General features: G+C 45.3%; 1 protein-coding gene across 1 annotated transcript; it reads right to left on the reverse strand.

Annotated features, from left to right (window-relative positions):
• Positions 1-521: 521 nt before the first annotated feature.
• Positions 522-15118, reverse strand: LOC137437687 (ras-like protein family member 11A). The gene is made up of 5 exons (XM_068132194.2): positions 14701-15118; positions 11804-11860; positions 11325-11401; positions 1465-1668; positions 522-1298 (listed from the first exon to the last, which is right to left on the reverse strand). The coding sequence occupies exons 1-5, from the start codon at positions 14876-14878 to the stop codon at positions 954-956; spliced, it is 861 nt and encodes a 286-aa protein (XP_067988295.2). The 5' UTR covers positions 14879-15118; the 3' UTR covers positions 522-953.
• Positions 15119-16165: the final 1047 nt, after the last annotated feature.

Raw genomic sequence — 16165 nt, forward strand, 5'->3', positions numbered from 1 at the left:
TACACTACTAATTACAACAGTGAATTATAGTCGATGGAAAAAGCTGCACTTATGTCCACTACAGTGCAAGCTATGGTTGTGGCACTGGCGAGGGAAGCTGGGTCCGAGCAGGTGGACTAGGATGACATGGATGACATGGATGACTGCTGCAGTCTCGTGGGGAAGACCTTATGAGGACCTGATACAGCTGGAGCAAGGCCGACGGGGCAAGAGAGGATGAGGGAGATGCTGAAAGGCCGACACCACCCCCCAAACTGTTTTACGATGAAAAGAATGCCTGAGAAAATAATGCCTCAGCTTCTTTGAGCAAGGGATGATGATTGATCAATAGGTTTGTGGCCGAGCATGATAATTATTTCGTGGAGGTCAGAATGGTTTTGAAGAGAATTTGGAATAAAGAAGTTTTGTCAAGTCATTTCGTAAAGCCAGAGCCTTAATGATCGCTCCAGCTTTTCTAAACACTGACTCAACTACCTCATCGAGTCCATATCGAGAAAGGAAAGACTTCCTGCAGTAACATGTACTTCAATGAACTTTTAATTTGTTTTGATGAACACAGCAGGCATCACATTACAATGACGTGGAAAATCCTTTGGTGTTATCAAATTGAATTTTAAACTTTCTTTCAATGGACAATGGAAATGTATAAATATTTTACATAAAAAAACCTTTAAATTCTGTAAGTGCAATGTCCTTTTAACAAGAAAAAACCCCTCAAATGCAAGCCAGACTCCAACCTTTGAATTTGTGCTTCTGTCATTGACCTAAGTGGCACAATTTGACCTTTTGAATAATAATATTTTTAAAATTAACAACCATCCTTAATGCCCCGCCTCTCCCCGACCACCAGACCTCCAAAATACCTTTCAATGCAAATCAATTCAACAATCGACCATCAACATCCAATGGAGTCCACTTTCTCCCTTTGACGGGCCAGAAATTGCTACAATCTTTCATGATGTCCCAGTCTTGCCTTTGGCCGTCAGTGCTTGCCGGAATCTCCTTTTTAGGTCTTGCATATTTGGAGACCGGGGCCTAGGGATCACCAAACTGGCTTTTCTTCTCTCACCACCGTTGCTTCCGATTCCACTACTTCCTGCTCCTCCCCCACTACCTCCTCCTCCAACTCCTCCTCCTCCTCCTCCTCCTCCTCCTCCTCCCCCTCGGGAGTGCCAGGCCTCTCGGAGAAGGTCCTGAAAGGCTTCAAGCACATTCGCACAGCTCTCGGCCGCCGATGCCTCTCGGTAGAACAGACAAGCATGCTCGTTAGCAAGCTGATGTCCATCTGCAGAGGCTACCTGCATGTAAAATTTAATGTCTGGTTACACCAAGTATTCAATCGTCACAAATCATTTTGAAAAGCGTGATTACATTGTCCAATGATAAAATCTAGAAACAAAGGGAACTTGAAAGCCAACCCCAAATCAGCAGCATGCCGGACCTGAGTTAACATGTACAACCCACCTGACGAGAGTGCAAGAGATCTGTCTTGTTGCCCAATATGGCAACAGGCCAAGATGTCGGTAAAACACGACGGACCAGCTGTAGCAGTGAAGAGACGAGAGAGAAACTGGCTTGACTCGTCACAGCAAACACGAGTACGAAGGCGTCGGCCCACTGGAGGCAAGCGGCCACAGCATCCGGGCTACAGCCATCCTCGCTCACCGCCTGTCAGTACACACACCCACCACACCTGCTACTTTTGTTTTCTTTTTCCTCTGTACGATAATGCGGTCACCATCAGCAGTTACAGCTACTCAGAAACAGCTAACATAATGATACACAAGGAACTTGGACCCAGGAGGAAGCATGCATAGCTGAGTTGGGAACCACGCAATATTGCAGGTGGAAACATTTACATATCTGCGGAGAGGTGGAAGGGTGTGGAGGGAGTTTTTACATTTTTTCCTCCCCCTCCTCCACCCAATTCCAACGTTTCGTGTCACTATCGAAAAGTTTCATTTCCATTCACAAACGATGCTGGTGCTATCTCGATGTGGAATGGCAGATGCAGATGTTCTTCTTTCATGGCCACAATTATTCCCACCTTCTCGTGGGGTATGTCGGGAAAAGTTTGGCCAAAGCCTCTCACCAACTGGATGTGGCCCAGTTGAAACAAGTTCAACTAATTCGATCAGACCAGGAATTTGTAATTTGTTCATGGTGCCTGCGATAGCTTGCCTACTCTTCGCGAAGGACACTATATTGTATACAAGGATGTTTAACATCCACCAACTAATGCTGGTAGATGGGACACTCTGGTAGATTGTAGATGGGAGTGTCAGCCTTCTGCAGAAGAAAGCAGTTCATCCAGGCAGGCCCTGCCTTTTGTCATCATTGGGCACATTACACTGGATCTTCAAGGGAGACCTTCCAGCAACGAAAACAAACCGTGCTCGCTGCTTGTACCGATTTCACAAGTCTCAGGTACATGTAAGTAATATCTAAATGTTTCCAAGAATGCTGTTCAGCTTCCTGTGGCAGTGCGGAATGATTAAAGGTGGATATGGCTGGATTCAATTTCATTTCTCAAAAACTCCCAGAGCCATCATAATGACCAAATCTAAATGCACAGCAGGAAATGAATGATTCCAAAGGCCAAGAGTATTCTTCACCACATGTTCTTCTGACACTACAAAGCTTGAACTAGTAAATAAATACCTGGATTTCAGTAAAGCATCGCATCCAGATACGCTTAGCATAGGAAGGGTGTTTAAAATGTTTTCGTGAAGCGACTCAAGAATTCCAGAAATGCAAACTGCTACATTTTTCAACATAAAAGTATATATTTATTGTTCCGACAGGATGGGGCACTCACCATCGAGCGGTCTTGGTCTGGGTTCGATTCATAACCGGACTATAAACTATCGGATCTGTGCTCCACGCGAAGGGACGCGCATCACAAAGTGCGCCGTCCCTCTGATGGACGTTAAGCCGGGTGCCTGTCTGCTCGCATTTGTTGGCGGACGTTAACGATCCCTGGCGTCTTTCATGAAAAACAAGCATTCTGAGTATTGCGCTGCAATACATGTCCCCTACCAAAGTTCAAAGTGCCATAACTTTGTCAAAAATGATCGAATATGCAAATTTATGCACGGTTGATGCTGGTTTTCAAACTTTATCTGAGGTATGCTGAGACACGTGTGTCACGCCTCGCCTCGTTGAGAAGCCCGCAAGGTCGCTCCGTGGAGCAGCCGGCACGTATTGCACTGTGTGAATTATATAATTACCAACTCACGGTCTGAGGTACTAGCGATTCAAGAGATATCCATTTTTAAAATATTTTCGTTTAATTAACGATATCTGCCAAACCACGTGACCTATCGCAAATTCCAAAAGGAAATTTTAGTAGACTGACATGCTGAACAGATCTGTGAAGTTTCCCCTCGATTGGATCAAAAATGAGGGAGGAGCTCGGTTTCAAAGGTTCTTGCTTAAAAACGTCATAACTCTGAAACCATGCGATGCATGACGTCATGCTCGTTGACTTTTTTGTTCGTCATGGGTATGCGATTCGGCCTGCAAAGTTTGGCCTCGATCTGTTCAGCCGTTGCAGAGAAAAAGGGGTTTTCGGTTTTCACGAAAAACAATATGGCGGCCGAACCACGTGACCTGTGACGCCATAATTACCATTCAAATATTCTACAGACCGCGTCCCCCCTACGGTGAAAATTTGATCTCAATCGGTCCTATTATTGCAGAGAAAATCTTTTTTAAAGGAAATTAAAACTTAAAATGGCACTGAGTTAAGGAGCATCAGAATGATCAGAATTACCAAAGTTAAAAGTGCCATAACTTTGTCAAAAATGATGGAAACGTCGTGAAGTTCGAACTTGATCTGTAACTTATCATGAGGAAACCATGTGCCAAGTTTGAAATCATTAGCATTAAGAGTTTAGAAAAAAAGTCCGGAAAACTGTTCTTTGCGTGACGGACTGACAGACTGACGGACGGAGGGACGGAGGGCAAACCTATAGTCCCCTCCGGTGTACACCGGTAGGGGACTAATAAGCAAATTATCTCCGGCACCCTCAACAAATTATAATTTCCTGCCCAAGTCGCCTATAGTCCAATGTCAGGCCTGGCCAGCCGGTTCATGAAAAACTTGGGCCGAAAACGTTCTCCAGCAGACTCCACAAAAAGGTGGAAATAATTGGGGCTGTTAAAGAGGTAGTAGTTAATTAAACAGATATGTTTTCTTACTTGCCCAAAAAAAAAGTCAGACGTGTGGATTGGTGCATCTCTTTCCGAGAACTTTTTGAACACCCTGTGATAATGGTGAAACCTCCAATGGCAGCAATTGCAATACTAGATCAGATTATCACAGGTTCTTATATCAGCCCATTCAAATAATTTCAAGCTGCTATCCCTGAAAGTTTAACCATGGTCCGACTTCCATGACCTTAGAGAATTGGAGTAATGTTATTGGATGCAAGGAACAATACTGTGCTCATGGCCCAAAACCAGGAAGCCATTCATAAAATGCTGGAAAGTTACAAGCAGCGGAAAAACGTAGACAGGCCAATGGGGCCAATAGAGCAGGACGTGAGCCAAGACTCCCTGCTTTGGTGGACACCTTACCCACCTCCAATTTACCAATTGGACGTCCCAATGGTGGTGTGCTCACTTGTGATTGGCCTCCTCAGTTTGATGCCCAGCAGGTTCAGATCAAACGAGCATTGTCACTCTGGTTCCTGAAGGGGAGGTTGCATTGTAGAGCACACCATCCTTTAATTGCTCAGGGGCAGGGGTTGTGCTGGCAGCATCTACCTTTGGTCCGAACCTCAAATATCAGCAACCTCCTCGATCAGTCATTGGCTCAGTACCTGCTTCAGCACTTGCACCGAAACGGGCGCGTATAAACCGGGCCCTGGCATCAATCTCAATTTTACCATCATTGCAAAGTTAACAAGCACCATACATCGCTCTCCTGCTGCTGGCACTGGAATGACGACGCCGCGGCCCCTTCCTTGGATCATCTGGGGCGCCATTATTTAATTTAGCAAACATAAAAAGCCGGTCTCCATCTGCACAACGTTGCTCACCTCCACCTGTCAAACTTTGCTTTTACCTCTCACCCCTGGCTTTATTTATTCACCATCCTTTAGGCTTGCTTTCTGCACCATAAACACTGTTGTTGATATTGTAGTTTTACTTCGACAAAATCTTCATTTTTTTTTTTACATCACTGCACGCAAGTCTATCAATGTGGTAGGTGAGCAGTTTTATGTACACTACTTGTTTTAATCTACTACATATGGTTAGGGGGGAGGGAAACCTGGCCTTTTAACAGGAAACCTGGCCTTTTTATAAGCAGGCTGATTCCCCACTATTGGTGTTGGATAACGTGGGATCCATAATGTCCACAAACTATAGTGCAAGCAGATGGGACGCGCACAACAGTCCCTCTGGACAGCATACACCTTGGTGCACTACCTCCCCTACTTGCGATTACACCAGACCGTTTATGAGTTCAGTAAACCCAAACAATTTGAGAATCAAACCTATGACCAGACTGCTCAGTGGCGAGGTTATCAGGCCCAACTCCCGCGATCCGCGATATCAATACCGAATTTATTTTCACATCCCTTCGAATTCAATTCATTCAACTTCCATTCCTCCGAGATAGTTTTTTTTTTTGTTTTTTTTGTATACAAGATCGAGGCTCGTGAAAGCTAACATTAATCACACAAAAAGTCAAACCGACATATAAAACATATAATAAGGGGAGCGGTAGACAAAATGGGGAGAGAGGGGGAAGGACACAAACACAACATTTGAGAGCAGGGACATCGGGAGAAATGTGGGAGGGGGAGGGCTTGGGGGGAGGAGGGATAGGTATAAAACATATGGACACTGCAAGGAATTCCAGGAAAGAAGTTTGTATTTCAAAAAAAGTGGATCCGGGGTGAAATAACCAGGGGTAGAAAAGATCAAGGTTTTTGATGGGGGAAGATAAGAGATGGTGGTGAACAGCTGTTTTAAAGACCTGGAGGGTGGAGTGGGATTGAAGGGAGTGGGGGAGTTTGTTCCAGAGGCGGGAGAATTTACTTTTATTAAAGTTACTTTAATACAGAAAATTTAAAGCAATTTATTTTAATAACCCATTTGAGGAACCCATCAGATTAATTTTTGACAGTGCGCCACCATTTTATATCAATATCGAAGCCAGGTAATCTGGCGCTAGTCAAAGCATTCCAACAGATCCACCGATTTTTCTAGCGCAACATGATCCTCTCGAGGGGCCTTCCCCGGTGCCAAAATGTCATCGGCTACCGAAGAAGCAACAACAACAACCGGGAGGTGCACGGAATATTTGAGGGAAGAGATGGCGGTCTCGTCGCTCCCATTGCGTCCGAACCCGCCGGTGCCCCGTTTGCACGATATGCAACTGCAGCTGAACACATTAAAGAAAAAGCATACCTCAGGCACGAAGTAGAAAACCTGTGATCACTTTGACTGCCCGTTTCCTGGCAGGACTACAGAGGCCCAAATCATGTCCTGCTGCCAAACCACACACTGTTCAATCCCCCAAAATCACCAAATGAGAGAAGAGAAAGAAAAAAAAAATCCATAGCAAGCCGTTTTGGAAAACGTTAGACAGGAGTGTAGCTTTTCCTAGCAGCTGGCCGTCTGCCTGACCCTCGAGCTGAAGGCATGTGCAAAATACGTCTCGCCCGCCAGGCGAGCTTGGATCTGCACAAAGTTGCTGAAGCAAGCGTCTGCAACCCCAGACTAGTTTTTGACACACAAACACACACACACAAACAAACAAACAAACAAACAAACAAACAAACAAACAAACAAACACACACACACACACACACACACACACACACACACACACACACACACACACACACACACACACACACACACACACACACACACACACACACACACACACACACTCAAAAGTTTTAGAACACCTCAATTTTTCCAGTTTTTATTGAAATTTACATAGTTTAATGTCCAGTGAATAACCTGAAATGGTACAAAGGTAAGCAGTAAACTGCTCGAGGTTTAAAAAAGGTTAGGTTAGCAAAAACGGGGAAATAATGTAAATTGCACAGTTATATTGTAAAAAAAAAGGCCTTCTTCAAGGAACAAGTAATGGGTTAACAACTTACAGCTGTTCTGCAGCAATGTAAGTAAATTAAGCCTTGAAAGTTGATGCAAACAATTCCTACAGGTGTCCCAACCTCTGCTGATTACTTGATTACAAACCCCCTGTCTGTATAAAAGCAGTATTGGAACAGACTGTTATTACACCCTCTAAAGCATTATTTGGACAATATTGCACTGCAGGAAGTAGTATATTGGAAACTGGAGGAAACTCTGACAGGAAGAGGTCTGGCAGACCCAAAGCCACAACAGGATCAGAAGACAAGTTTCTGAGAGTCCACAGCTTGCGTGATAGGCGGCTCACAGGACAACAGCTTCAAGCACAGCTTAACACTGGTCGAAGTAAGCAAGTCTGTTTCAACTGTGAAGAGAAGACTTTGAGCTGCAGGTTTGACAGGTCGAGTGGCAGTAAGAAAGCCATTGCTAAGATGGTAAAATAACAAAAAGAGGCTTGCCTGGGCCATGAAGCACCGCCAGTGGACTACTGAAGACTGGAAGGTCTTATGGACCGATTAATCAAAATTTGAAATCTTTGGTTCATCACGCAGGGTTTTTGTACGCCGTCGAGTACGCGAAAGGCTGGTTCCTCAGTGTGTGACACCAACTGTCAAACATGGAGGAGGAAGCGTGATGTCTGGGGCTCTTTTGCTGGATCCAGAGTCAGCGACTTGCACAGAGTGACTGGCACCCTGAACCAAAAGGGCTGCCACAGCATTTTGCAGCGCCCTGCAATACCCTCTGGTATACGCCTAGTTGGTCAGGGGTTCATCCTACAGCAAGATAATGACCCTCAACACACCTCCAGGCTATATCAAAACTACCTTCGAGGAAAAGAACAAGACGGTAGGCTTCAAATCATGGAATGGCCAGCACAGTCGCCAGACTTAAACCCCATCAAGTTGGTTTGGAAAGGACTGGACAGAAGGGTGAAAGCAAAGCAACCTACAAGTTCAACACATTTGTGGAAACTCCTGCAACAGTGTTGGGAAGAACTTCCCGAACAATATTTGATTTCCATTGTAGAAAGTATGCCACGAGTGTGTTTGGCGGTTATATCTGCAAAAGGTGGCTACTTTTCCGAGTCCAAAATGTAAATTAAATTTTGTTAAGCAAAATGATTTTATGATTTTTTTATTTATCTCCAATTGTTATTTGTTCTATGCTTAATTTCAGAGTACATCGAGACATTAAACTGCGTAAATTTCAATACAAACTTGAAAAATTGAAGTGTTCCAAAACTTTTGACTGGTAGTGTATGTATAACACACACACACACACACACACACACACACACACACACACACACACACACACACACACACACACACACACACACACACACACACACACACACACACACACACACACACACACACACACACACACACACACACACACACACACACACACACACACACACACACACACACACACACACTTGGGGTTTTGAGAACCCTGCACTTTGTAAATTTTTGTAAATATACCCCTTTGTAAATAATTCTTTTTGTAAATACCTCCATTCATTGTAAAGGTCAATGGTCGTCCCCTAGTTAGTCCACATTGCAACACGTAGCGAACCATAGGCCCTTTTCATAGTTATTTCATTATTGTGTGTTCCAGGTAAGGCTGTTTCCAATAGTTGACTCTACGTTGCATCAATCAAATAAGATAGGCCCCCTTCAACTTCCCCAACCGTCTCTTTAAAGTGCCAGTAAGGCGGCGTTCCCCGCCGTTGCATTGAGCTGTTTTGTTGGCATCACACCGCCAAAACTCCATTACGCACGAGGCCAAGAACGGAGAAGGGGGGAGGAGCCGCCAGATCATGGGCGTGGCACCTCATCGTCATCAGAGGTGGAGTCAGCCAGCCCTAACAGCCAACCAGCACCACGGTGAGCGACCCGGTAGGCGTGCCCTCGTCGCCCGTGGCTTGATTTCGGGGAGGGCAATAAAAGGAGGATGGAGGGACTGCTTACACAGATGAGTGAGGGAGCACAAACCGAGAAGTTGGGTGGAGTTGGAAGAGAGACGCGTAAGGAGGCTGATGACCGAGGAGGAAGAACCAGCGCTGACGACCCGGTTTTCGCCGCTGAACCTGACTGAGCGAGGGCATGCATGCGAGACACCAACGGCATGCCGCGATCCCCGGACCTCCCTACTAGCCAGCTCTGTGGACCGTCTGCCCCTCTCATTCTTCCAGCCATTCCTGCCTGCAATTCCCATTCGTGTACATGAGTTTGTGCTGTCTGTATTGTCCTGGGGATAAGTTAAGCCTGTGTAGATAAGTTTGCTCTGTGTCTTCTTCTTCTTCTGTAAATTACTTTCGTTTCTTCTTCGGTCCCTTTGGTTTGTTGTAAATAATTAATAAATGTCTGTTGTTTCTTACTTTTGGTTTCATCCTTCCCCGATCGCTTTAGTCTTTTCCTGATAGAATACCTGTGGCACGATTTGGCCAACACTTTATAATCGGGTTTAGTCTGCTGATAACGGCTCGAACCGCGGACTGCTAAACCGCTCGGCAAATACCATCTTGTCCGTGGTTCGAGCGGTACTTGTCTCCCTGTTCTGCGGAGGGGATTGATAAAGGTATTCGGGATAAACCCTGGACCAATAACCCTGATCAATCCCACCCCGCAGAAGAGCGTTACAAGTACCAGGACCGGTCGGACGGCCAGTTTAACAGGACAAGGGGATTAACCCCCCCCCCCCTCCCTAACGGGAGTGCCGTCCCCCGGATCCATAACAATACACACACACACACACACACACACACACACACACACACACACGCACACGCACACGCACACGCACAAAGCTATGGCCCTGCAATCCCACAGTGACTACCTGTCAGATTTCCAACGATGCCATTGAAATGCGAGGAAGAAGTTTTGAAAATCGCAATTAAACAAAATGTCAATGTTTGACGTGCTCCAGCAAGTGTCGACGGGTCATTCAAGTCCTCTTAGCGAGTCCAACATGGCCCGTTCCCACATTTCTCAAATGAAACCCTATTTTGTCGACCTGGATGAAAAGGTACTTTTGGAGCATGCATGAATGAAATGATTAGTGTTAGCATTACTCCTGTAAATACACCAAAGAAAACTTTTAAGTTGAGATGTACGGTATTTAGAACCTGTTACCTTTCTCTCATCAATCTACTTTAAAACATTCCAAACTCTCTATACCTGCAAATGGCAATAAATGCTTTGTTTGACTTTGTATCGTTCTTTCTCCCAGTCTCTCCATCCGATCCAGACTTTCAAGTCCATCTTACGAACTGAGTATCGGGGATGGCAGTTGTCTTCACGGAATGGTGGTTCGTATGCAGCTTGCGGCTGCATCATTTTCTGGGGGTGCGGTTGTGCCGCCGATGCAGTGCTCCCCATCGCTGGTATTCATATTGCGGACCTCGAAAGGATGACATACCAAAATCAACCCACCTAGTGTTAATTCAACGGCTGACAGGGGCTCGAACCCTGGACCCTAATATCTCAAGCCAGCATCCTTAACCGGTAAGCCAACACAGGACTTGCATGGAATGGCAATTTGTGATGACACCGGATCGTCACCCCGGAAGTCATGCGTTCAAGAATTTGGGGTCCAACTTTCAGAGAGTTAAGCTAGTTTCAGGAGAAGTGCCACGTCACGACTGGTTAGTCAGCTAAAGCCCAGCTGACTCATTGACGACCTACAGGGTGGAGGCAAATATTGCCTACCTCTCCTGGTCTGCTCAGTCGTCTTTCACCATTCCTCCCCGAGGCTGTAATTCTAAATTATTTGACGGTCCTCCCTCTCCTCCGCTATATGTAAACCTAATACCTTTTGCCAAATTCACACAATTTAGATAAACTAGACATTACTTGGTTACAATATGACAATGCCTCTAATTATATGGAGGTACAAATAAAGTACGTTACCCAGTGTCATTCAAAACTTTCCATGGCCTAACACCACAAAACAAAACCCCCCACTGCCCCCCACATCCCACCTCACACCTCACATTTCCACTTCCTCCACAACTTGCAAGATCCGTTTCCATCCAGCCGGACTCTCCGTAGCAAAACCACAATGCAACAGTGTACTCTAACGGGACGGAGGGCATTCTGCGCGCCCATTTCGAGCCATGTTTGGCAAAGAAAAATACGACGGACCATGGAACACTGAACCAAACACCGGCGGCGCACAAAGAAAGCATTGTGTACCTGCAGCCCCGGCGTGTCTTGCATCTGCAGAAGCAGCTGTTCCCCATCGACGAGGATGTGGCGGGAATACAGGCTACCTGCACGGAAGCAAGACGCCAAGAGTCACCACCATTCGAGCTCACATTCAAGCCGTGTGTCATGTCATGCGGTCAGGTCAACGTTTCTTGGGAGTAATGGTCGGTTAGATATATATATATAGATTTTTTTTTTTTAGTCTAGCCTGTTGTTCGTTTAACATAATTACCGGGCTGCCACGCAGTCCGCCTTGCTGCCATCCCATTGGTGCGAGATGGTGCCCTTCTTTGCTATGAGTCGGTTTGGATCCATGTGCAGATTACATTGTGTTTATCTCTATGGACTCTTGCACAATCACAAAGCAAACTACAGCTTAGCAGCATCATTGGGGGTAGTTGCGGCTTCAGCAATTTCATAAATCATTCGTTCGGCTAAAGGGTAATCCGTACGGAAAGCCATCTCACCTGTATTCGATTCGTAATCTCCGATGAAACGTTTGGTTAGAAATCGAACCACCAAGGCTGAAACAGAAAGGGCACCCGGGGTCAGTGTCATGATCAAAACAATGGGTTTCATTTAAAAGTTGCATCATTTCTTAGTCATTCTAACCAAGTAATAAAACAGGTCAGATCAGAAAATTTGTGGATTCACGGGGCTCTTTTTGACCTTATATTGACCTTTACCCAATTTGGGGGACTAGGAGTTCCCAAAGCAATTTTTTGCACAATTAACCCACCAGGAGGTTTGCCATTGCCTTTCCAGCAGCAATTTTATAATCTGGCTTGGGTTCCGGCACAACTAGGTGAACCCTTCTGGAAGGAACTGCATGATCTTCAACATCCATAATCGCATGCTAGTGGTTGGAGACAGCCATATTAGCGGCCTCGCCAAAAGGATGGTATACCTTGTGGTGTGATGCCTCCATTTGGTGCTCCAGAACATTTTGCCTATTACGATCCATAAATATCTGTCCTCAAAAGGTAGTCAATCCAGGTGTCAACATTGATGCATTTCCGACCAAACTGTGTATCTGAATACCAGATCACATGACTCAACATGACTAACAGCTGGGTTCATCGCAGGTGGAGAGGTGGAGGCCACCTCAAGATCCGAGCTTTTGCTTCATAATGCAATGGCCCCAGATTGATATCCCATGTACGTAAAGGTACAACAGTTTCAACTTGCACCATCCGTCGCCAACTCAATGAAAGGGGGTTCTATGGTAGGAGACTCAGGAGGACCCCACTGCTAAGAAAGCCCGACTGGAGTTTTTCAAAACACACCTGAACAAGCCAAAATCCTTCTGGGAGAATGTCCTGTAGTCAGTTGAGACCCAATTAGAGTTTTTTGGTTAAGCACATCATCTCTATGTTTACAGAAAACAAAATGAAGCCTTTAAAGAAAAGAACACCTTCCCTACATTCAAACATGGAGGAGGTTCAGTGATGTTTCGGGGTTGCTGTGCTGGCACTGGTAGCCTTGAATGTGTGCATGGTATCATGAAAGCAGGAGATTACCAAGGCATTTGGAGAGCAATGTTCAACCCAGTGTCAGAAAGCTGGGTCTCCGTCGAAGATCATGGGTCTTACAGCAGTGTAATGACCCCAAACACACTTCAAAAAGCACCCAGGAATGCAGTCCGACAGCATGGTGCGGAAGTAACGCACCATCCTGTCAGACTTTGAGCTGCCTAGTCTAGGTTATATTCCAGACCCGACGACAAACAGCTCAATTGGTCCTTCACAATCAGAGTGCTCAGTCACAAAGTGTGCCATCCACCGGATGGAGGTTAAACCGGGTATCTTGTCTGCCAGCATTAGTTGGTTAGCGTTAAAGATCTTACAAGTCTTCCTCGAAGAGTAAGCGAGTTATCGCCGGCATGTTGAATTTTTTTTACAAATTCCTGCCAAATTCACCTTCAAACATCAGACCTGATCAGCTGGTTCGTGATAGATCTGGTACAAACTATCTCAAGGTGGGAATAATCAGGGCCGTTAAAGCAGTCATAGACAAGGTACAATAGAAACCTTTCAGACAAATATTGATAATCAGAAATTATTTATTTATTTGTTGATATTTTATCAAAATTCGTGTAAAAGACTATTTTACAATCCGTTTCTGCATTTGTCCCTTTTTCCCGACCGCCGCACACAAATCACACCGAGGACAGACAGTAGACATCAATGAACCATCACACAAATCACACCGAGGACAGACCGTAGACATCAGTGAACCATCACACTAATTACACGGACATTAGTAAACAACAGGACAATCGCAGATCATACGGGTATATGGGATTGGAACCTGCGGGATGCCCACATCACGAGCCAGGGTTCAGATGGGAATGCTAAAAGGTCTACCTATTGTGTCGCAATGTGTGTCCCAGCTCCCAGCTCCTCCATGAACCTTGATTACAAAAATTAACACGAGGCATCAATGTAGATGGCAACAAATGGACATCAGTGATGGATAGCAAGACCTCAATTGTCTAACCCAAGGCACAGGATGTCCTGCCATTTTAGGAACGACCCCGCTATAGTCGAGTCAGGGTCAACACCTGTTAACCGACGATTCGCGAACCTTAGATCACCCAGGCGTGAAATGTCACAATTGCCTTTAGCAGGTCTGCTCTTAAAAGGCATGGAGTGTTAATCCAATCCCATTTTGGTCTTGTAATTATGTGGAATGACGTCATCTCACAATTGTGTTTATTGCAAAACGTTTCCATGGTAACAAAATGATTCCAGACGCAGCAAATATGCTTAAATTAGAAATGAATGACCTATCAACTCTGATGTAACGATTTAAAATGTGACGCCATGATTAGCAAAGCAAACATGCAACAGCCTTTAAATTAGCATTTGGGGGATGTTTGAAATGTGGTAATTGGGATTTTTATCAATATCATAAAAGCACGAGACAAGGTTTATTATTATATAATTATATTGTTACACAATGTGGAAGCTGCTCATAAATGTGCGGATTATTGCGCAAAGTTAAGTCTGGAGTTTACGGTTAAGGTGGCTTGAGATCTTAGGGTCCTGAGTTTGAGCCCCTGTTGTGCCGTTGAATCAACACCAGGTGGGTTGACTCGACCTGTCAACCTTCCGAGGTCGGCAAAATGAGTACCCGGTACCAGCTTACTGGTAAAACGTTCCAATTCAGGATGTGACTTGTTACACAAATTTCCATTTAGAATTTCCAACGGAGGTGAAATTGGGACATAATTTAAAATGTCGTGTTAATCAAACATGGAAATCGCCGTTAGAAACTAGGCATTGGGTAACGGTGATACGTGTAGACCCTCGATCATCAGACAGCAGCGCATATCTTCCACGCCCCCCTCGGGTACACTTACCAGTCTTTCCCACCCCGTCGGAGCCGAGCACGGCGACCTTGAGCGTGCGCGAGGGTCCCAGCACGGAGCCCCCTCCGTCCAGCGCGTGCGTCAGTTGCTCGGGAATCGGAGCGAGCAAGGCGGAAGCTCCGCCGCCCCCCGGACCTATCGAGCCTGCCATCCCGTGCGTGAGCCGCATAGCCCAGCCGGGCAGAGCACGGTCTCTCCCTCACCCGGCGCTTCGCAACCACCCCCGAACCCTAAACCTCGCTACCCCCGCACGCTGCGGCAATGCGGTGACGATACGTGCAAGCTCCGAGCAAGCATGACATCTCGGTTTCTCCTTTCGTTTCGATGCCGCAAGCAAACCCTCAATTTATCCGCACAACCGAAGACCTCCCACCTTCTCACGGCCTGCCCATTGTAAGGGCTTCGGGCCTTCGGCACCCTGGACAGCCCAATATATAGGATCCTGAAGCCCGCCCCCCTACCACGCCCACCAGACCAAATCAACCAATGGGCGCAAAACTCTTCAAATTTCATCACCGTATCACTCATCATGCAATATTTTATTTATCGTAATTAGTGTGTACTCGACGTCCTCTGAACCCTCCACTGCACCCTCCGGTTCTTACATGAGCCTTGACATCTGACAATGAAATAGAGTGGAGGTAAGGGAACAATGTTTCTTTTCATATAATCGATTAATATTTTTATATTTTAATTTACATGCAGTTTTTTTTTAGCGTTCCGAAATCTTCATACATTAGGGTTGATCCACATATTATGTACGCAAATATTTTCGGAATACAGTTATTACATCTCCACTTCTCCCCACGTGCCACATATATTTTTTCCTGCCCCCGTTGTAGTTTCCCTCCTCCATTTTTCCCACAACCTCCCACAACATCCCTTTTCACCCTATCCTCATCCTACCTCCCCTTTCAAAAAAAAATTTTTTTATCTCCTTTCACACACACGCAATCCCACCGATGTATGTGTACGTAATATGTAGACGTACCCGATCACAACAAGTATCCCATGTATCGCTTCGACACAAACACAACATTGAACCGAAGTATTAATTTAATTACCCCAAAGTAATTGCATACATTAAACAGAGCACACACCATTCACAAACAAGTAAATCCATGAAACTTTACATCGATTAGTGTTTGTTTTCAATAGTTAAAAACAGAGTTTGAAATATCCTGTAAGTTATATTCCATGCATCGTAAATCATCCTCCTAATTTCGAGCCAAGCTCATTTCCTTCAATAGCTCGTTCGGCTCAAAATGAATAAAAATGTTACTTATCATCAAAAGAGGAATCTTTGACGAGAGTTGGACTGGAGTTTGTAAAATGTATTTTAAAACCGCAGACACAGTTGGATTCCATGAGATGTCTCTGAGTTGTCACGCAATGTTCAAGTTTCCCCTGAACTTCTGCAGGAAGAGTAGTTGATGTAACAGGGGTGAGGGGGTGA

The sequence above is a fragment of the Myxine glutinosa genome, chromosome 12 (genome assembly GCF_964187855.1).
Source record: "Myxine glutinosa chromosome 12, kmMyxGlut1.1, whole genome shotgun sequence".
NCBI classification, from domain to species: Eukaryota; Metazoa; Chordata; class Myxini; order Myxiniformes; family Myxinidae; genus Myxine; species Myxine glutinosa.